Raw genomic sequence first — 21637 nt, 5'->3', positions numbered from 1 at the left:
AGAGGGAGGGAGGAGGGAGGGAAAAAAGAGAGGCGTACGCGTGTGCGAGACGCTTTATCGGCTACGAGGATCTCTAATTATCTCGGTCGACGGTCGGAAGAGAGAGAGAGAAAGAGAGAGAAGGAAGAAATGGTTTGGGCAAAGCCGGTGTCTAGGACACGCGGCCTTCGCCCTTCGTCGCCATCTGCCCGCCGTCTCTCGTGCTCGCTTTTCCGCGCGTCCCGATACTTTTCGTAGCGGCGATGCGCGTATAAACAGCGATCGATTTACGTGGCGATATCGCGGCATCTGGCGCGGAAAATGGTCGTTAAAGTCGTCCCTCGCCTCATTAGGAAGCTGGTCTCGCGATAACGCCGCCGCCCCTAACGTCGAAAACTCGGGAGTCGGTGGTGTCGGGGCGCGAGCGAACTTTTAATAATGCGCCAATTAGTCACCACGCGTTTCGTTGCATCGCTGTCCAAAGCTCTCCGCGATTTCGCGCGAGGAGAGGAAACGAACGAACGTGCGCCTTCCCTTTTCCTCCTGTTCGCCTTTGTCGGGAACAATTTGAGAGATGTTTCGCGAAACGGTTCTAACGACAAGTGTAAAGTTTCGATTCGAAAAAGAATTGAGAAAATTTTATGATCGTTCCGTTTTTTCCAATTGCCCCGATTCGATCGATTTAACGAGAATTCAACAATTCTACATTCTGCCGGATTCGAGTCGTTTCGATCGATTGGAAGGAATATCGCGATCGAAACTGCGAATAACAGTAGACGAGAAAGAATGGATGATTTACGGTTATTCGGGTATCTCGCGGCAACGAAGTCGAAGCGGTGGTTGGTCCGCATTAATGCGTGCACGTAAGTAAGGGCTCGAGGAGGCTCCACTGTCCGCCGTCGTCCTAGGAAATAACGCGACGGAATTGCAACGGGCTGCTAACCACGTCTAGAGTCGCGCTACCTCTCTCTCTCTGCCCCCCTCTCTGTTCCTCGTCCACTTTCCGTTTCTATCCTTTGTGGCACAGCCATCGCCGGGAGTAATCCGTGTGTGCATTTACGACCCTCGCTGCGCGCACGGCCGTGTAGCGACGTGTGCACGCGTGTGTCGGTGAGGGGCAGGTGTGTACATTCGGGGGGGAAAACGAGACCTATCTGCGCGGAGTGGAAGAGAGAGGGAGAGGGCAGCGCGTGCCGCCGTCGACCATCCGGAGGCCAGGTGTAGCCTTTATCCATTTTACTCGCGTTTGTTACCCTCGGACCTCTACGATTCCGATGCACCCTCTGGGTCCCGCTTCAGGGGTGCCCATCTACCGACTACGGCAAAAAATATACGACCGTACACCTTCCACTCGCCCTTTTTCCCCCTTTCTTCCTTCTATCCTTCCTCCATCTATTGTTACCACTTTCTTCCCGAACGAGGACGTGGCGAATTGGAAGAGAGGCGGCGGCGTCTTCGTCTTTCGACGACGATCATTCCGATCGTATTGCGAATGGCGGTCGATGACGGAGAAACGGAGAAGAAAGGTGGAAGCATCGAAATCGCGAGTCGAAGTTGGATTCGATCGTGGTTGGACGTCTCGGGCGCAACAATGTGGAGAAACGGATCGATGAAATTCCACCGGAAGACCGTAGGAAATAGGCAGCAGCTGGAATTTGAAAAATCTACCCCAGCTGTCGAGTCTGGCAATCGACGAGTCTAATCCCGAAATAGCAGAAAGGGGGCCGCGTCGTTCGCCTCTCCCTTCGATCCCCGGAGGCATACGCCCACGCGGAAATGACGTCCGCCCTTAGATAATCAGCAGGGCCCGGTAACGACCATTTCGCGGCGACGCTTCCGATTTTCTCCGCTCACCTCCGGCGAAACCTCGCCGCCTCTCTCCTTCCTCTCGCCGTTACCCTCCTCTGGATATTTCCTTCTCTCATCTCGCGAGAAACAAGAAAAACCGAGAATCGACGGATCATCCTTTTCTTCTTATCCCGTCCCTTCGAACAAGGAGGAGGAAAAAATATCGCGGTATCGCGTGGTATCGTTTCAAGCGGCACTGAAAATCGTTAACGAAAATGGGGGAGAGGAGGGAGAAGAAGGGGAAAGCGATTTTAAAAAGAAAGAAAGAAAGAAAGAAAGAAACGTGCTCGCGTTCTTAATAAAGCCCTTCTTTGTTAGCGGTTTAATATAAGAGAGCGAGTACGCCATTTCCATCCGCCTCCGCGAACATTCAAAGCGCGAATCACGACGTAAATATAACCGAGCAATGCGCATAAAGTTGCACGAAACTACGTATTCCCGGAATTGGAGTAATCCAGCAAGTAAAATAGTCAAGGCGGAAATATCCGGACAAAATTCCGGCTACTAGACAGATCCGTTCGAAATGGCGGCTGACCTTATTTCGACCGAGATATCTTCCCGTACGCGGAAATGCCGGAATAAATTTCAACGGATATTCTTTTTCCCTTCCTCGTGGCATCGATGGAACGTTTAAAGTTGCTCCCCGAGCCTTTCGATCCCGCACCACACCTTCCGTGTGTTCGAAGAAAACGAAGAAGAAGAGGAAGAAGAAGAAAGGTCGTGGAAGAGCTCGTGCTCCGCCGTCAAGGTGGACGTTTTTCATCGGTTATCTGGTCCGGGGCATCTTGAGCGGCAGAGACAACGTTAAATAGCGACCGAGTACTGGAAGAAGCAAGCCCGATCGCGACAACGACAGCCCTTTGACGTGCATTAAACGCGTCACCACCGACTAAGCGTTTCTTCGTCCTCTTCACCCGCCTCTTCCTGCCACCTCCCTTCTCTCTCTTTTCTCTCTCTCTCTCCCTCTCCCTTTCCCTCTTTCTCCTCCACTCTTTGACCGACCGGAGAAAATGACATCGGCCGGCAATAACCCCCCTCAGGCTACTTGTTCCACTCGGCTTTCCACACGAGGGATAGGAGAGAAAGAGGAGTCGGCCCGCAACGGAACGAGTCCTCCTCTCCTTCCGTTCGCGATTCCCACCGACCGGATCCCTGAGAAGAGGGAAGAAGAGGGAATAGCCACCATTCCCGTGAATAAAGAGAGAAGAGCTCGTATCCCAGAGTGGGTACGACGAAAAGAAGAAGTCTAAAGCCTTAAATTCACGACCACTATCCATCGAGGATTCTTTTTCTTTGGTCGAATTATTGGAAATGGAATTAACGCGAGCGCGAGTTAAATATTGGATCCGTCCACTCCGCGATTCGTCGTCGCGTGCATCCTGGCTGTCGCTCGACTTGCCTCGTACAAAAAGGAACGGTCCACCTCTCCTCCCCTCCGACCATGAATATTCGATAGTCGAAAATTTGATCGTACGAAAGAGTGGTTCGGGCTCCTCTTAGGGGGAGCGAACGAAAAACCGAGCGACCGCGTTATCGTGTTACGACGCGCGTCTCGTGTTAAACCCGGTAACTGAATACATATATCTCTCTCGGCCAATAGCCGTCAAACGGCCGACAACGATCGAATTTGTCCACCCATCCGTGCCCTTCCTCTCGCGGGGCCATCTCCTTTTCCTCTTCCTCCCCCTCCCAACGAGTTGGCCAACGAGTTTCGCCTCGCTTCCCGAAACACGACGAGGGCCGAGTCCTCTTTACCCCGATTCGATCGATTTTCCACTCGGGCGCACCGATTATTCCATCGATCCGTTTCTTCGTTTCTCCGTCCCTATCTCGTCCTTATCGTCCACCCTCGATCGAGATCCTCGTCGCGTCGCGTCCCGAGAAAGACGGAGGCCTTCCTCCAGCTCGGCCCCCGAAAAAAATCCATATTCCTCCATCACCCGACCCCGCCGGTTCGGTTGTAAATTTCACGGTTGCCGAGCCGCGTGTCTTCTTCCTCTCCAGGTGCGAAGCACGCCGTCGGGACCCCGTGGGCCTCCCTCCACCTTCCACGACCCGAAACCGCGTCCGTGGTGGTGGTTCCACGAGATGCTCCTCCGAGGTCTGGGCCCGGCTCGCTTTAAGGAAGCCGAGCTTATTCGCCTTTTCGCGTGGAAGCAGCGACAAGGGTGGCCGAGTATAGGGGTTCGGTCGGGGAGGGGTTGGGGAAGGGAGAGGCAATTTGCGGCGATGGTGCAGGGCAGCTGCAACCTCACGAGATACGCGGCTTAGATCGTCGTGGCACGAGCCTTCCTGGCATGTGTTTCCTTTCGGCCCTCGACCTCTCCCTTCCCTCCCTTCCGCGCCCTTCCACCCTGCTACACTCTCGCTCCGCAATCCGACCCTCTCCGTCGTCTTTCCTCCTTCTCTTCTTCTTCTTCTTCGTCTTCGTCTTCGATACGCACATGCAGATATATATATATATATATATATAATTCGAGCGGAACAGACGTCGCGGTCCCAAACTCTTTCTCCACAGCGAGGGGGATATTATTTGGCACGGACGAGGATATACGAGAGGCGAGAAGGGGTCGGCTTTGTTCAACCTGCGGATCGGCTTTCCTCGACAACCGATGCAGCGATCGTTCGCTGTAAATATGGAATCATACCGGAATCGCCTAAAGACGAGAGAGATATCCTTTTCCTCGTCGCAATTTCTTTCACAAATCGATCTGTCGAACGCAGTGTCCTCCAGTTTCGAACAAATAAAATTATCGCATCAGATCGGAAAATATTCTCCCATTTAACCATTTCTTGGCCCGAAATCGTAGTTAAACGAGAATAAAATGACAATCGAGCGGGTAGTGACGCCGTCGATCGTTTCCTGCGCGAAATGGCAACTCGCTGTTAAACGGGAGGCATCGAATCGCGAATCGTGGACGACGATTTCGATCATCGATGTGTCCTTGTCGCCCGATCCGACCGAATCGCCACGTGCTTCGCGCCTCGTGCATTCCCATTTTAATGAGATTATTGGCGCGTGGTCACGCCGACTCTGCCAACCACCAATTTTTCGATAGTTGCTCCGAAAACGGCGTTCGATCGGATGGATCGAAATTGGATCGAGGCGTGTTCTTAACCGTTGTTCGTTACGGACGACAATCGAAAGATCGTATCATCCTGACGAGATAGATCCGAAGCGTCGACGAAAAGTGGCACGCGTGGAAGGTGAATCGTTGTTTCTCTCCGCCGGTGGGCATCTGTTGCCTCTATCGGCGCGGGCAAATTAATGCATTTCTTTTTTCTCCCTCTCCCTCCCTCGGTTTCCAGCCGCAAGCGTTTATGCGAAAAGAAAGAGAGAAAAAAAGAGGCAGAGATAGGGAACCCAACCCGCCCTTTCTCTCGGCCCATGCAACGCGCACACGCGCGCATCTCGCGTGCCGGCATCTGCTGCCGAGGTTTTTCGATCGACGATCTCGCGCTACAAAAATTTCGTACGCGAATTTCTCCCTTCTTGGAGACCGCTCTTCTTGTTCTTTCGGTGGAAAAATTGAGGATCGAGCGTCCGTCCAACTTCGCTTCCGACCGTTCGTTCGCTCGTGCTCTGGTCTGTTTCGCTCGTCGCGGTTTCCCTTCTCTCTCTCTCTCGGATTGGTCGCGGCCTATGCACCGGTGTCTCGGTCCGTCGATAAAATCGGGAAAGGAGAGCTTCCTTTAGAAGCGAAACTCGTATCGCAGCTGACACGCACGTGGCACGTGGCCGTGCACCGGTCACACGGATGCACACGGATACAACCGCTCGCGGAGTATATTTACCGAGAAGCCACGAAAAGGTGAGTTGGCTTCTTTCGGACTGCTTTCCACCTACTGGACTGTGGGTAGTGGACATCCTTCCCCTCCTCTCTCTCTCTCTCTCTCCAACGAACGAAACGGGACAGATGCGTTGCGAGAAGAACACCCTCGAAGAAGGGAAGAAGAAATCCCTCTTGGCCAATTTTCGATCGAAAAAAAAAGAGAGAACCGAAATTAAAGATTACGAATGGAAACGAGTGGAGACGCGACGAGATGCAACTATCTCGTCGCGGCCTCTAATCTCGAAACGGTATATTCTTTCGGCCGTCGACTAGACACGAGGTAAGCGCAAAAAGATACACGATGTCTAAGCGTTCCACGAATTTTCGGTAGCTCCATGGATAGAACGCGATAGAACGCGTTATTTGCTGCCCGCCGCGGGTATCCCGTTTCCTCTAATTGTCTATCTTTCGAAAGATCGCGTGATTCCGTCGTACTCTTTCTCTTGCGTTCTAGACGCGCGTAATTCGTTCGCTTCGTCGCTTTTTTAAATATTGTTCCTCTCGTGAATCGGTAAGTACACGCGTGTAGAATCGGCCTAAAGGCCGAGGGATCTCCGAGGCGGCGGAGCATTCGGTTCTCGAGGAGAACGTCAGGCGACTAGGGTCGATGGTTATCTGACTTCCTGTCCGTTCGCTCGCTCGCTCCTCGTGCCTCGGCGATCAAACCCGAGCGAGAAAGCAGGGTGATGGAGGAGGAGGAGGAGGAGGAGGAGGAGGATAAAAAGAAACGATAAAAGTTGGGTGAAATAAGTACGAGAGATAATCGTCGTAGAATCGTGAACGAAAAACGATGCTACACCGCCGATGTTGCACCTTTCTCTCCTTTCCATCCGACATCTGTCGTCTTCGCCGACTCTCCCCGAAAAAGAGAAAGGGGGAGAGGAAGAGGGAGGGAGGTCATTTCTCGTCAAAACAAGCGTGTTGAACGAAACGATACCGATAAGCGAAGTTCGATAATCGTTGTTACAATTTTTGGAAAATTTTTGGAAGGACGAAAAGAAACGTATATATATATATATATAGAAAAGAAAGGACGAAAGATCGTATCCGCACAATGAAGGATACGAAAGAGAGTTGTTGGAAGAGCGAACGAGTGGGGGCGAGGGGTTGAGGCTGTGGCACGTGACCGGAAGGCGGGGGGCAAAACGGCGCACGCGCCGTCGTCCTCCACCTGGTGCATCACCTGCTGCCCCCTGCTTAAGCCTCCCTGCCTTCGCCTCTCTTTTTCTCCTTTATCCTGTCTTATCCTATCCTCCTCTTCCCTTTATCTTTCTCCTCTCCTCCATCTCCTTCACCCCTCGTCCTTCTACGCTCGCTTCACCACCTTCAACCACCCAGAGCTAGCACTCCACGTTAAGCCGCTCCTTTCTTCCTTCTCCTTTCTTCCTTTCCCTTTAAATTAATCCCCGCCGATTTCCTTTCCCGCCAAATATCCTCCTTTCCTCCTCTCGCTCCCGTCGAATCGCGTCCAGAGGATAGATTCCATTTCTTTTTCTTTCCTCTCCCACTGCTCCTCGAGACTCGTTTTCGAACGGACAAATTACATCGCGCTTCGGGACAAAGCGATAGGCACCACCACCTGCCGCGCCCAAGTCTTCGTCCTTGGGGAGAACGTTACGCGATCTCGATTGCGCGAGTATCGTCTGCGACGATACGGTTGACGAGGACTTGGATCGAAGCCGCGGCCTCGATGGGAGGGAACGAGTTCTGGAGGAAAAAGCAGAGAGGATCGCGACGATGGCGAACGCGATTATCGGGCGAAACACGCGGCGCTGGCACAAGGTGGCAGATGCGGGCCCCTTCGGGCGGGGCACGCGAAAGAAACGAGAAAAGAAAACGTGAATGCGAGAGAGAGAGGCAAGATGAATTCGAGGTCCAGGTGGTGCGTGCCACCGTGCGCGTTTCGTGACGCTTTTGTAGAATCGAAAGATGTTGGAGCGTTAGATTCGAAGATCGTTGTCCCGATCTGGCGCGTACCCGTTTCCAACCCTGTGCCGACCATGCCCTTCGCCAAATCGACCGATTACGGACGATTCGTTGATAAAACTTTTCTTCTTCTCCTCTCTCTCTCTCTCTCGAAGAAGAAGAAGAAGAAGAAGAGAAGGAGGAGGAGGAGGAGGTAGGTAGGAAAACGGAAGTTTCCAAGTGGATATTTATATGTGATCCGATCGTTATCGAGATGTTGGTCGATCGATTTAAGAATCCGATGCGGGTCGTCGATTCTGGTAAACGCGTTTCCGTTGCGTTACGATCCGTCGAAAGATTGGAGCAAAGTCGCGAGAATTTCGCGGATCTGGTGATCCCCGCCCATCTCCAACATCGGTTAAACTCGACGTCGTTCGATTCTCGGTTGGCGTTATATCGCCGCGTCGATCGTGTCTCTCTTTCTTTCGCGTACTTTTCGACCGCCAGTAAATCACTTTATCCGTTCTGTTGCAGGTAAGTTTATCCAAGGAACGAGGATCGTGCGAACATCGAAGCGGTGCGTGTGACGTGAGTAATCATTCACACGTGCTATTGCTATAGCAACGTATCCTTCATTCTTGGAATACTTTATTGTAGCTCCAATGACGCGCACATACGTACACAAACGCGTTTCTTCTATATAACTTTATATATAATCCGTTTTTTCATCTATCTCGGTTTCCTTTCTCGAGCCAGCGGTTCGTTCAATCAAGCACGCTTTTTTTTAAGGACTAAAATTTGAGACGAGAGCGAACCCTTTGGATCGATCGTCCTCGATGAATGCAAACGTGTCGTGTGCATTATGTGTCGCGCGTAGGCGTGTTTGCTTCGTTTCGTTTCACGTAGATCCATGTCATCCCGTCTTACCTTCTCCCTTTTTTCTCTTTTTCCACGAATTACTTATCTTCTTTATCGTACACGGACACATCATATACTTCTTTACAAGTTTTCGATTAGCGATCGATTCGAACTTTGCGCGTATTTCGAACGCAGAGGGGAAGAGTGCGTTTGACAAAGGAGATTCTCGCCGCGGCGCAGCAACTTTCCCAATCGGAAAAAACGAGCGCGTTAATTCGCGAGAAAAGAATCCAGATGGAAAATATCCCGCGTTTGCTCGATCGTTTGGAAAAATTCCAATAACGCGGACTGAGATCTTGACGCTCGCGATCCTCGATCTTTCTTCCCGTTTCGTCTACGGAATTTAACCCTTTCATAATTTACCAATCGTTTTTTCCCAAATATCTTTTATTCCACTTGTATTCGTAAGCGAGTGGATGAATCGTCGTTGAATCGAAAACGGATCCCTAAATTGAAATTGGATCATTTTTGTTTCGAATCTGTAAATTTTGAGAAATTTTATTTTTATCGAAAACGAAAAATTCGAAATGCATCGATTTTCGTTCGATAACGATTTTAACGTATTCGTTAATAATTGTCGAAAGTTGTCGAAGAAAGAGATGAAAAAAAATATCTATGCACGATATTATCCATAGAAATGGCAAGTGGTTAAGGATTGAAAACGTTCGTTCTTACAACGTGTAGCAGCGTAGTTCTCGATCGAATTTCAGAGCGCATGCCGGATTCGTTAACCGGATGAATCGTCGTTGTGAATGAATTCGTTATCTGAGGAAATGGTCGCGACTCGCCATGCTGCGTGAGTCGTATCGTATCGCGTAAGGTCAGCCTTATGGAGGAGCCGCCCGAATCGGGCCAAAAATCGCACGAAATTGATAACGGTAATCGATACGCGCTTGCCTTCGGTTTTATAATCGATTTTTCCCCTCTGCAGCTGCGACGAGAGTGAAAAGCGATTCTTCGTAGGTAAAAAAAAAAAAAACGAGGGTTAACACGGTCGATATATCGTATTTATCGAAGAAATTCGGTACATGTATTTCGCGATTTCACGAGATGTTTTCGCGAACAGCACGCATATGCGTGCGGAGCGTGCGCGCAGGCCACCGCTGGTTTACTTTAGAGACTGCTGCTCCCTCTCTCTCTCCCTCTCTCCCTCTCTCCGGCGCGCGGGACCGCGGTTCAATGTCGTCAGAAGCAGTCAACAACAATGTGTAACCGCTAAAAATACTCCTCTCTCTTTCCTCTTTTTTCTCTCTCCCTCTCTCTCTCTTTCTCTCTCCGTCTCTTCGATTCCCGGGTGTCCGTCCTCCGTCCTACTCTGCGCCCGTTCATGAGTTTCCTTCGCCCGCCTTGTTTCTTCTCTCCGTGTCACCGAGAACTCGAGTCCATTGCCACCATCGCTACGCCACTTTGAATAACCGCCGCCCCGCGGTAATAGTTTCCTCCCGAGTCTTAGCGGCAAGTTCAAGACCTCTCTCTCTCTCTCTCTCTCGCGCGCGCGGACCCTATTCGTCGGAAACGTTTTATTTATTCCGCTTACGTTTTCTTCGTATTATCGTTTTCATCGAAAACTCTGCCGCGTTCCTGCCCACCACTTACTCTCGCGACACGGTCAACGACGAGCTCTCGATTATGTCGTTCTCCGAACCGAACTTACGTAGATACTTACCTTGCTCGTGTCGGCCGATGTTTGCGCGACAATAGGAAAGAGTTATACCCGAGATAAGAGATACGAACGCGCGCGACGCTATCTCGCAGTCGTTTCTACGATACGTTTTCTCGCCGTTACGGTACGATCCGCGAAAGTTGGCGGATGAAAATTCCGAGCCGCCCACTTACGCGCTCTAGGCGCCTCATCGCTCGGGAATCGATGGTCGCCCATTGCGATTTCGACCGATGCGATGATCGCTTCGCAAATATAGAGATGGCGATCGCGTCAAGTTTCGATTTTCCGAATCGCGAATCACGATTCCGCGGAATCCGAGATCGTTATTGGGAACGTGTCGGCCGAGCGGAATGTCGAGAAAATTCGTGAGTCAGCTCAACTGCCTACCGAGAAACCGGTTCTTCGCGCTATGAGAAATTATGACTCGAATGCTCGTGCGACGAATACCCGAGTGTCTTTGAGGCTGACCGCCTCTTCGCCGTTGATCGTCGTCTCGAATGGGAATTCGATCGATCGGCGGGCAACCTCCCTCTTTTCTTCTTCTTTTCTTCGTCCGCGAGTGACGCGGAGCGAGGAAGGGCTCGTAACAAAAACAAAGTGAATTTTTCCTTCGAGGCTACTCTTTATCGAGGCTTTATCGTTCGAATAGAATATTGTAATTACATTGTAAATATATTTCGATGCAAAGTCTACGCTTTCGTCATCGCTATTCGCGTTATGTCGATATCTCGGTTGAAACTGTTATTTAGTAGATTATACGTTTCTCTTTTCTTCAAACTGAGAGAGCAACGATTATTCTATAACGTTTATACGAATTTCTCTCTCTCTCTCTCTCCGAATAATCCGGGAACGAAACAATAACTGGAGTAAAACAGCATCGCGATGAACCGATGAACGGGCCATGTGATCGGACTCGAATGCGTATTAAATTGCGTATCAAAGGTCGCGCGAGATTGCGCTCTCCTCTCTTCCCTTCCGTTCTCTCGCGCGATTTCTCACCGATCATCTTACGTTTCCGTTTCGTATTTCAAATGTACCGCGTTATCGATCGATTCCGCGAGAGCGGTTCGAGAGAGAGGGAGAGATATCGGCAGACGATTTCTCACCGATTATCGCGAGGAGTTTTGTTAAACGATAAGGGTGAAATCCCGTTGAACGAGAGATGCTGCCGGATCGATTCGCGCCGACAAAGACGACTCCTCGAAACTCCCTCTCCTCTCCCTTTCGCTTTCTCTTTACGAGCGTCGTCCTGCTAACTCGTGGAAAGTTGGTCCCCTTAATTGCTAATTAATCCTAATTGATAATTCCCTCGATAGTGTTAGAGGGAAGTAATCTCCAAGTATGTTTACGCGAAACTTTGGACGAGCAATCGTCGGATCTTGGTCCGACATCTCGTCAACCTCGTCGATCCGCGCTCCCTCCCCCGTTTCGCCTCTCGTCCCTCCTCCCAGCCGAATCGATCTTTCTCAACGATCGATCGCGCCGGGAAATCTCGACCCAAGCTCGAAATATTTGCCCGATCCGCTACGTTACACGCGTTTCCTCGAGATTCCATTTTTTTTCTCTCTTTCATTCTTTTTTTTTCCTTTTTTTCTTTTCGTCGATGTCGTTACGCGTCGAAAAATTAAAAGCACCCGTATGAAGAGAAACCGTGTTTTCGATCGGTGCGTCGATAACGCGTCCCGTACGTATGTATCTGATCGTCTTCTACTCTCGATCCCGATTCAACGTTGAATCGCGTAACGAAGCGAACGTTTTCGTAGAGATGATTCGAAAATAGGGGAAAAAAGAAGGTAGGAACGTAATACTTTATGCAACGGTGCGATGTAACAGCGATATAACGAGGATATAACTCGAGTGTGTGCAGCGTAAAGCAAATATTTGCGCACCGGAGCACGTTCGAATCGCGGAGAACTAGAGAAGATGGAAGAAGCTAGAGCGTGATTCCGATTGCTCGTAAAAATCGCTCGTATTCCGCGCTCGAAAGTCGACAATTACGATACTACGGGCGATAACGTGGTGGAATTAATTAACACGATGCTCGAACGTCGATTATTCTTTCCCATTGTCGTCGTGAACACACACACGTATGTTCAACGAATCTCGATTTTTCTTCTCGGTTGCCCTACTTGTGCCCGCGATCTTGCGTCCCTCTCGCGATATTCGCGTTGGGAAGATAGGCGGACGACAATCGGTATCGACCACGCGTGACGTTTGCCCAACACGTGAGGAAAATGCGAACGTAAACGTCACGCGTGTCACGTGATCTGCGTAGGAGCAAAAAGCAGGGACGACGACGACGAAGCGGACGAACGAACGAACGAGAAGAAACGAGGAGAAGCATAGGCGGTCGCGGCGATACGCGGCGTATTTTCGTTTGTGAACGAAACGTGAGTGGCGCGTTATCGGCACACGTCATCGGTAGCCGATGATCGGTCGGAGGAACGGGCGTGCACGGACGGCCAGATAAATCGATATGTCGGTGAAAAATTATTTCACGATACGCGAGCGTAGTCGGTCGATTCAAAGGTTTCGTCGAGGCGGAACGTCGACGTTTCGCTAATGAAATCGATCGTCGTGAATGAAATGCTGCATCGTCGCGACGTCAAGCGCCACGTGACTTTTAAATGTATGCTCGTGCACGGCTCTCCGTGCGCGAAACCTCGTACGTACGTGCACGCGCACACACGTATACGTATGCACGGATGGATGTCGGCCCGTTCGAGGTCGTTCCTCGACAGCGTCCAACGATAACGCAACAAAACGTTCCCCGAGTTTTCGTTTTTCTACGTCAGTCACTCGGTAATACTCGGAGTACGCGTCATTAGTATTCCGCGAAACTCGTTCGTCTCGAATGCGAAGGCGCCTCGTTTCTTCCACGAGCCGTGATTGCGAAAAAAAAAAAATAAAAAATAAATAAAAAGAGGAAAGAAAAAGAAGGCGAATACGCGGATTTGTGACATCGAGATCGAAGAAATAGCGATGTGGAGAGGAAAAGTGATACGAGCGGAAGAATAATCGGTTTCGCGTAAGAATTCGAGTACGATGACGATGGCGAACTCGAAATTATCGATAGTTGCTCTCCACTCTATCGGCAATTCGGTGTCAACGAGGAGACAAAGAGACCAGCCGAAAATGATACGATCGATGGTATGCGGGAACGTAAGCACGAGCGGGAGCGCGAGCTCTTTGTCGTTCGTACGAAGAGGAAGAAGAAAACTTTCAACGAGTCGCGCGTTCTCACAACTGCCAGTCCAGAGGCTACGAACAAATCTAATTGGCTGGCACGAGCGTGTTAGTGCGGCACATTCTGGAAAACGGAATATACCATGAAGCGACGCGTGTGTCGCGTGTGACGATGTACAACGACACGGGAAGGTAGTAGTGACGCGGAACCGAATATCGTTGGTACTCTTCGTCGTCGTCGTCGTCGTCGTCGTCGTCGTCGTATTCGTAGTTCGTAGTTCGTAGTCGTAGTCGCCGCGCAACGTTGTTTCACACAATCTCCTCCCTGCGTGTCCCCGCTTTCAGACGGTGGATTATAAGGAATGTCGAGGAACGGTGCTATTTCTGCCGCGTCTCTATTCCGTAACAATCAGGGACGTACCGAGCGAAGGCGTTTCTCTGTCTCGCAATGATCCTCGCTTCACCATGCAGATCTCTCGCGCTTAATCCCAATTTAATCGGGAGCATATCGTTTGACGCTCCGTGTTCGCGAGCTACTTTTAGAACGATTGTGCGCTATTCTTTGATACCGATTATTGTCTCTGATCGAGGCGATATCGAGGCTACTTTCTAACGCGTAGAAAATTATCTCGCGTATATATTTGAAAGAAGATTTTTTTTTTATTTTCATTTTTTCACGTTCGATCGCACTTCGTGTCGTACATTTAGCAAATTTAATCTCGATACCGATCGAGAGCGATCAACATATTCGTAATAACAATTTGGTATATAGAGCGCGTTTCAAAGTTGATCGTGTTATAACGACAACGTGGTGGTACGCGGCGTTAAGTATGCCGAGAATTCGTAGCGGAAACGAGAGATCCACGCATAACAACGTAACAGTACCGGCGGCATAGAAAATATGATTTTCCGCATAGCTTGGAATTCGTTGCACTCCGTGTTCGTTCCGTGGCACGCGCGCGCTCGTTTACCGGTTCGACCGATTCACCACCGCGAACGCGCGACAATCGGAATCCTATACTTTTCGATACAAGCACGAAGCGCGTAAAGTCCGGGACGCGATAGCACGGCAAAAGCGAGGCGCTATGAATTTTTCAACAGGCCAAACCAGCCATATGCTCGTCTCACGTGACAGCCCATATCTGTAGAATCCCAGCGACCTGTGCCACATAATTTTCCGCGTACACACGATGCACGGACGGAATGTTGTGTCACGCTTACGCTGCTCTCACTTCACCCTATACGCGTCCGTATTCACAAACACGCGCGCATACACGCGCGTATACGTCGGGCTTTTATCGCGCACGCATACACGTAAACGTATCGCAGTACAGCGCCACCCCGAATACCGGATGTGACGACACTCGCGCACTTGGCCCGACGCACTCTTGAGATGCCCCCTCCCCGCCCCCTTCTTCTCTTGCTCTATTTCTCTCTTCCTCTATATATTTCTTTCCCTCGGTTTCTTCCTCCCTTACCCATCGCCCTCCCCTCCCTCCCTCCTTCTCCGCTTCCCCGCTCCCGCCTCCCCTCTCCCGCCGCGGCGCACACTGCTCGGTACGCGAGTAGTCTCTCCCTCTGCTCCCCTAGTACCCCTACCCCTCCCTTACGCTCTCCCCTCCTTAACAGGGCGCTATTTACCCTCGCAGTTTCGGCGACGACCGAGCGCGGCGCTGCGCTCTTGCGTCGCATCTTGTTCGGTGTGCGTTGCGTCGACGTGCACGGCGGCGTCAGACTCACGTTAGCGCGCACAGTCCCACGCGGAACTTCGCGCGTGTCCGCTGCTCAAAGTGTCATCGCGAATCGAAAGTTTCGCGTTCGCGTCCGATTTCGCCGTGTCTCTCATCTCCGTCCGTCGAGGGACGAGCAACGAAACACGGTTCCCTCGTGTCGTGTCGAACGAGAACCGTTCTCGATTTCACGGCCGTCGGGCCACGCCGTCGATCCGGACGACGATGTCGCGTGTGTGCCAACGAAACCTACGACCCGCCGTTAACGGAAAAGGAAAAAAGACGGCGGGAGAAAGGAGGATGGAGGACGAGGGAGGAGAGAGAGAGAGAGAAAACAACACATTCGCGGCCATTTTAACTGCGTCGTACGCTAACCCGGGCCACCCAGTGTGTAGTACGAGAGTCGGAGAACCTCCGTAACGTCGCCGCTCTCTCTCTCCTTAGGCTTAAACTGCGTCTCTCGCGTGTGCGCTTTGCTTCTGCGCACGCGAGTCGGTACATGTTTTCTCACGCATACATCGGACCGTTCATGACGCTCGTGCGTTACGCACACTTTCACGTTTTCGACAGAGTTGTTTGTCGCGTTCGGGACCGTGTTTCGTCACGATTCGAAGCCGAGTCGCAGAAAATTGACAGTGACGGGGGAGAGGGAGGGGGGGAGGGGAGAAGAGAGGAAAGGAATCGTACGTATGGAACCGTCGATACAGTGACAAAACGGGGAGAAGCGACACGCGAACGAACCAACGAACGAACGAACGAACGGTCAACGGAACGTGTGCGCTCGACCGGTATGTTTGCTCGTTTCGTGACGCGAAACGCGCCAATCGGCAAACTGGCGAGAACAAGGAATAACCGCTGGTTCTCGTACAATGGGCAAATTGTGACGCAGAGTGCGAAGAACGTATACGGTCGTAATCGAGGAAATCGTCCCCCTCGTGAAATTCGACGAACACGAGGACGATAACGAAGGAAGGAAGGAACGAACGATCAATCGAAATAGAAGAGCGAGGAAATTTGTTCAGCCGGTAACAACGAACTTGACAGCGACCGGAGTTATCCTATGATAAACCGTGCGGAAGAAGAAATTGGAAATGGACGACGATGGGATAATTAAAAGTGCGCGAAGAGTATCGAGAAACGAAATACAAGGTGTGTGTGGTGTGTGTATATGTATATATATACACCACATATATATATATCTGTATATGTATATATGTATATGTATATACATACACGACACGTATATACGTATATGTACCGTGTCGACGAGACGAAGAATCGTCGTAAATAAATTCTGTGGTGAGACGGAGGAGCGAGGAAAAGACAAGGATGGAAGGATTTACGGCATTAAACGACGACGAAGCATGGTGGACGATAGGATAGAGGGAAAGAACCGAAAACGTAAGTCATACGTAGTATGAAAAGAGGTTAAAGACGCGCAAAGTGGGGATGAGGAAAGTTCGACGTCCGAGGGGCAGCAGCGGGACACATAGAGAAAGAAAAGTTATCGTGTGCGGCTACGTAGGTACGAATGAAGAACCGCGTGACTTGGAATCTGCGCAGTAAATCGCGTTCACGTGAACGCGGCCCGAAGGCGCCGCGAAATTCCGTGGCGCCCAACAACCAGCCATTCGTCACGAGGAGGTGGAAAGCTTTGAAACTCGATCGTGTATCACGAATATAACCGGCTGTTTGTTCCTTCGTTTTGTTTATCCCGTTTGTTCCGTTCTCGTTGCTTTCGTTTCCCTCTCGCTCCTCGCTCCCGGTATTGGCTTATTCGTCTTTTATACTTTCGTCCGCCGACCGCGCACGAAGCCCCTTTTGCGAAAGACGTGGGCGACATGGTGTGTGGCTTACGTAATGGGCCGAGCGATAAGACGGATAACGCCGCGGCGGCTTCGAGCGTGCCATCTAAGCGGCGCCTCTATTTTCGAACGCCACTGCGAGAGTCCACTGGTTGCTCGCCGTTGTTCCTCGCGCGATCGAAGATCTGTCCATTTTATACTTTTTGGATCCGAACTCGGATTCGAAACCTTGTGTGTCGACCTTGTTTACGACGCAACGGCGGCCCATCGTAAACACGTCGCGGATATATTTACGAATCTGCGTTTCGTTTTTCTCCGGGAATAAAACTCGGTTAGCTCGGTCGTTGCGTAGACGTCGATCGTTCCACGTCGTTTCGAATAGGAATTTGAGCAGCGAGGCTGTGAATGGATGCTCGTGCTTCCACCGTGCGAAAGAAAGGCCAGACTTGTGCGACGTTCGAAATTCTTTTCACGCGTCTGAGAAACGCGCGTGGCACCGCCTACCGAGGACAGTCCGTCCGTGCTCGAGCCGGCCGTCCGTCCATCCGTTTGTCCCTCCATCCATCCATCCATCCATCCATCCATCCATCCGCCCGATCGATCGTCGATGGTTCACCGAGGTAAAACTCGAGCCGAGTGACGGTTCTTCTTCCTCTCTTCCAATCAGTTTCGATATACCAGGATGCGACGTATCGCGGTATTCGTCAAGGTCGTGTTAAGAACGATCAAATTGGCAACAGTCACGGATCACGAGATGATGATGCCGAAAGCTTCGTAACGTGATAACGAATAGAGAGAAGAAGAGGCATGACTCATCACCAATCGACGCTCGTGCGAAACTGAATCACCCTTCAACGCACGTTAAATTCGTGGCAACGTTTTGCGATTCGTGCTCGCTACCTCGGGACACGGGACGTTTCGCTTCTCACGCCTCGATTCACGGAAATCTCCATCGTCGAGAGGCTTCGTCGGATTCCCGGCGGCGTATATCTCGAAATCACCCCGAACGTATCGTTTTTTATCTGAATTGAAGATTCGATGCGCAATCTGCTCTTCGTGTATTCTTCCCCGCGTTACTACGTATATTCTACGTGCGCGCGCGTGTCCGTTGTCTCTGCGTCGAAGAACCGCGAAGAGAGAGAGCGAGAGAGAGAGAGAGAGAAATACGCTGTTATGGTACGCGATACTGTTACGTATTATCGCGATTCGTTCGAACGGATTGATCGATATCGGTTGAAAATTGTTTTTCGCGGGAACGGTGAGAAGCAGTAGGTGTTAGGAGACGGGAATTGGCGTATCAAAAACTTTGCTTTACGAAGATTGGAAGAGGGGCGACGATCGGTGGTGGGGAGATCTGACTTCGCATGGTGGACGAGCAAGATGGCGGCCCGGGTTAGGGACACGTGAGAATCGCGTTGTCGCGTCATCGATGCCCGAAAAAAATCCTCTTAAATGATATCACGTGTGTATCGATATTGATATGGATAATTTCCTTTCGACCGACAGCCAATCTATCGACTTCGACGTCTCGCATTCCCCGCGATCGATCACCAACCTGAGAATACAGCCCGACCGTTTTCAACCGAAGATGCACCGTCCGCGTTTTCTCCAATCGTTTCCTCACACCGACACTCTCGCACCGTCCAATGATGCGTCTGCCGTGCGTTGTTCAGGATTTGGAACGAACCCGTCCTACTTTCGTCTTACGAGGTAAGCCAATCGATCGAAGAATTTCTTTCCCGCCTGATCCGTGAAACGATCGCGCAACGCGTACGTATCCGTCCATACCGCCTTCATCACCATCATCCTCGATTAATCGGGTTTAATCGCCTCTCGGACGGAGTTCGATCGATCTTATCGATTTCGCAACCAATTCGTATCCTCGCTTCTTTTTCGTTAAACCAATAACATTCGTTCGGCGACTCATCAGCGAGAAATCATTTTCCTCGAAAATCGGACGCTTCGAAACCTCTTAATCCACTCATCTTTTTGCTAATCTTTTAATTTCGCCATATCCGCGACAATCTCGTCACAACTCCCGACTTTTCTTTTCTCCCTAATGAAACAATCGAGAGAAACGCGTATGAAACTGGAACTGGGGATAGGATCTTGATGGTCGAATTTGTTTCAACGTACGAGGCGAATCTTTTAACCTGAAACAGATCACTTAGGAAAAAAAAAAAAGATCGTTCGCGAAACAGTTTTTTGTACGAATTCCCTACAACGACGATTTGTCGAGGGGAGGAAAAGGAACATGGCGATATCGGTGATTTGCGAAGCAATATGCAAGAAACTTACCAGCACTAATTACCATTTTACGCTTTCGTTCCAAGTATTTGCATTTTCCGGTAATTATAATTTCTCATTCCCATATTGTATTATTTCTCATTGGTTAGACGAGGAATGTCGGTTCACCGCGTTTCCTTCCTATAAGAGATGTTTCCTGTCTCGTGAATACGCGTTTTATTTTTCGTCCATCCTTCGATCGTTATAAATTCTTTTATTCATTCATTTACCTCTCTCTCTCTCTCTCTCTTTCTCTCTCCTCGCATCGCGACCGATCCGAAACGAAATTACGAACGTTCGTTACGAGACAACGTGCCCGGTATTCACGTTTCGACCTGTCGCGACCAGTCGAGGGTTTCGAGTAAACTGGTACAACTACTTTATCGACCGAGGAAGATCGGCGCAACTGCTTGCACTGATTTTCATTTCAATGCGTCGCGAGACTGTTCGTCGGAGACATTGAAGAGAGAGAGCGCGTCGACGGAAAGTTAAAGATACACAGCCGGTCGTGCACGAACCGATCAAGTCTGCCAACTTTCCAACGAGGGGAGAGGAGAGTCGTACCCTCTTTCGTTTCTCTCTCTCTCTCTCTCTCTCGATTTTTCCCCCTCAAAGATTTCGGTAATTTCTCGCGAGGAAAAGACGCGCGGCGTATCGACGTTCAGATAGACGCAGAAGGATATTTAAAGCGCTTTAAGGGTAGGTGCGCCCGAAAGCGATGGTTGTCGGAAGCTGTAATGGAGATTGATAGCTGTTGGAAAGGTCGATTCTTGCGAATGTAAATTAGCAAGCGGAGAATTGGATCGAGCGTGAAATATTCGAAATCGCATTCGTCGATAGGGCAGCTTATTATCCTTTTCTATCTCTGTTCCAATTCGATCGAGTAGCTTAGTTCAGATTCAAATAACGTGATCGTGAGATACAACTGGTCGAGAAGAAGGAGCGTATATCGGATTTAACCGATCGAAAACTTGGAATTTGCGTTTCTAAGTATACGCGTGATCAAATTGTTTACACGGTTAGAGGGAAAAGAAAGATGAAAAATGGCACGAAAGTTTCGATGATCGCGTTTACTTACAACTTTTCTTAAAGTTGGAAGCGATCGATAGTAAAATCGAGTACATTTGTCAACGATATTAAAATAATTCCAGGTTGAATAGATGGGGATTAAATGTGGGTAATAATAGCTATCGGTGGTAATAAGATGGAAGAGGCGAAAAGCGAACGAGGTGTGTGGAACGCAGCGAGGTGGGCGAATCGCATTCGGTTGCTACCATAATTGTACTTTGACATTGTCCCATTGTTTTGCACATCCGCGTGGGCACCTTCTTTCTATCGCTAAGGATCGAATTTTTTTCACGAAGTATCGTCAATCGCGGATTCGCGTTGCGATCGATTTCGTCGAATCGAATCTCTCGACGAATTGGAAACGAGGGAGAGGAGAGAGAAAAGGGGGGAAAATTTTGGGTTTCGGGAGATTATTGGTCCATCCGGTCGGAAGGTGAAAATGGTGGTTGGAAACGGCAGAACGCCTACATCGCGTAGGTAAAACGGAACGTACTCGTTTATGGGCTCACGTGTCTCGATCTTAACGAGGCTGGTTTGCGTTTCTCCGCGGTGGAACACGCGTGTAACGCGTCCCACTCGTGTTCTTTACGATTTATATAATTTGTCGGAAACAGCGATACGATCGTTCGATCATCGAACCGTTTAAGGAATTCGTTATAATAAAGTGAAGGATGGTATCTCGATAACGATCGCAGTTCCCCTCGTAAACTCGTCTCTTTCTTTCTTTCTTTCTTTCTTTGTTTCGTGGGGAGGACGGATAATAAGTATCGCGATCGTGTTCGTGATCGATGTCGGGAGAGAAAGGCGACAAGTTGGAAGGAAAGGGAACGAGGGTGCAGGTGGCTCGTACGTCGAGAAGATGAAGTCTCTCTCGTCTTGGAACAATGGGGTACGACGCGCGCGTCAGGAAGCGTACATGTCTTACTTCCGGTGACTCGCCGTCTAATTGATTCTCAACCCTCTTGTTCGGTTAACGTCGTCTATCGGGTCTCGAGCCGTCCTCGTTGTCGTGTTTGTCGCCGTCTAGGCGAGAGCCGTCGTCGTCTCGTAGACGCGCGTCTCGTCGTTTTCGTTCGACGTCGACGAAACGATCTACAAAGAGTCGTAAAATACACAGGTACGCTCGAGCCTCGAGGGGCAAATTTTAATGCAGATACAGAAGCGGTGGGGGCCCGGGCCCTTCTGCCTTCACGACCGATTTAAGATACGCCGACGTGTTCCGTAGCGCCGGTGACGACGTTTTCTTTGAACTTGCCCCGCCGTGAAATATTCACCTTCCGTGTAATATTGAACGGCGTGTCGTAAATTTCGCGTGCACCGCGCCACGCCGCGTCGCAAAACCACCGTCTTTACAGCTGCGTTGCCTTCTAAAAGGAGGAGGAACAAGAAGAAGGAGAGAGAGAGAGAGAGAGGAAA

At 50.3% G+C, this 21637-nt stretch overlaps 1 protein-coding gene across 19 annotated transcripts in view; it reads left to right on the top strand.

The window, feature by feature from the left end:
• The window catches only part of LOC107992804 (serine/threonine-protein phosphatase 4 regulatory subunit 1), a 107778-nt gene that overhangs the window by 23649 nt on the left and 62492 nt on the right, over nucleotides 1-21637 (top strand). For 9 of the 19 annotated variants that reach the window (XM_062082601.1, XM_062082677.1, XM_062082599.1 and 6 more), the window contains one exon: nucleotides 18374-18577. The exons of 7 other annotated variants lie outside the window; for them this stretch is intronic. In XM_062082601.1, coding sequence (XP_061938585.1) covers nucleotides 18374-18577 — 204 coding nt within the window. Of the gene's footprint in view, nucleotides 1-8337; nucleotides 16464-18373; nucleotides 18578-21637 lie in introns of those variants that run through there. 3 more of the 19 variants (XM_062082630.1, XM_062082646.1, XM_062082661.1) reach the window with 3 other exon arrangements.

Source organism: Apis cerana, linkage group LG1 (genome assembly GCF_029169275.1).
Source record: "Apis cerana isolate GH-2021 linkage group LG1, AcerK_1.0, whole genome shotgun sequence".
NCBI classification, from domain to species: Eukaryota; Metazoa; Arthropoda; class Insecta; order Hymenoptera; family Apidae; genus Apis; species Apis cerana.
This window is presented reverse-complemented; position numbering and strand designations above follow the sequence as displayed.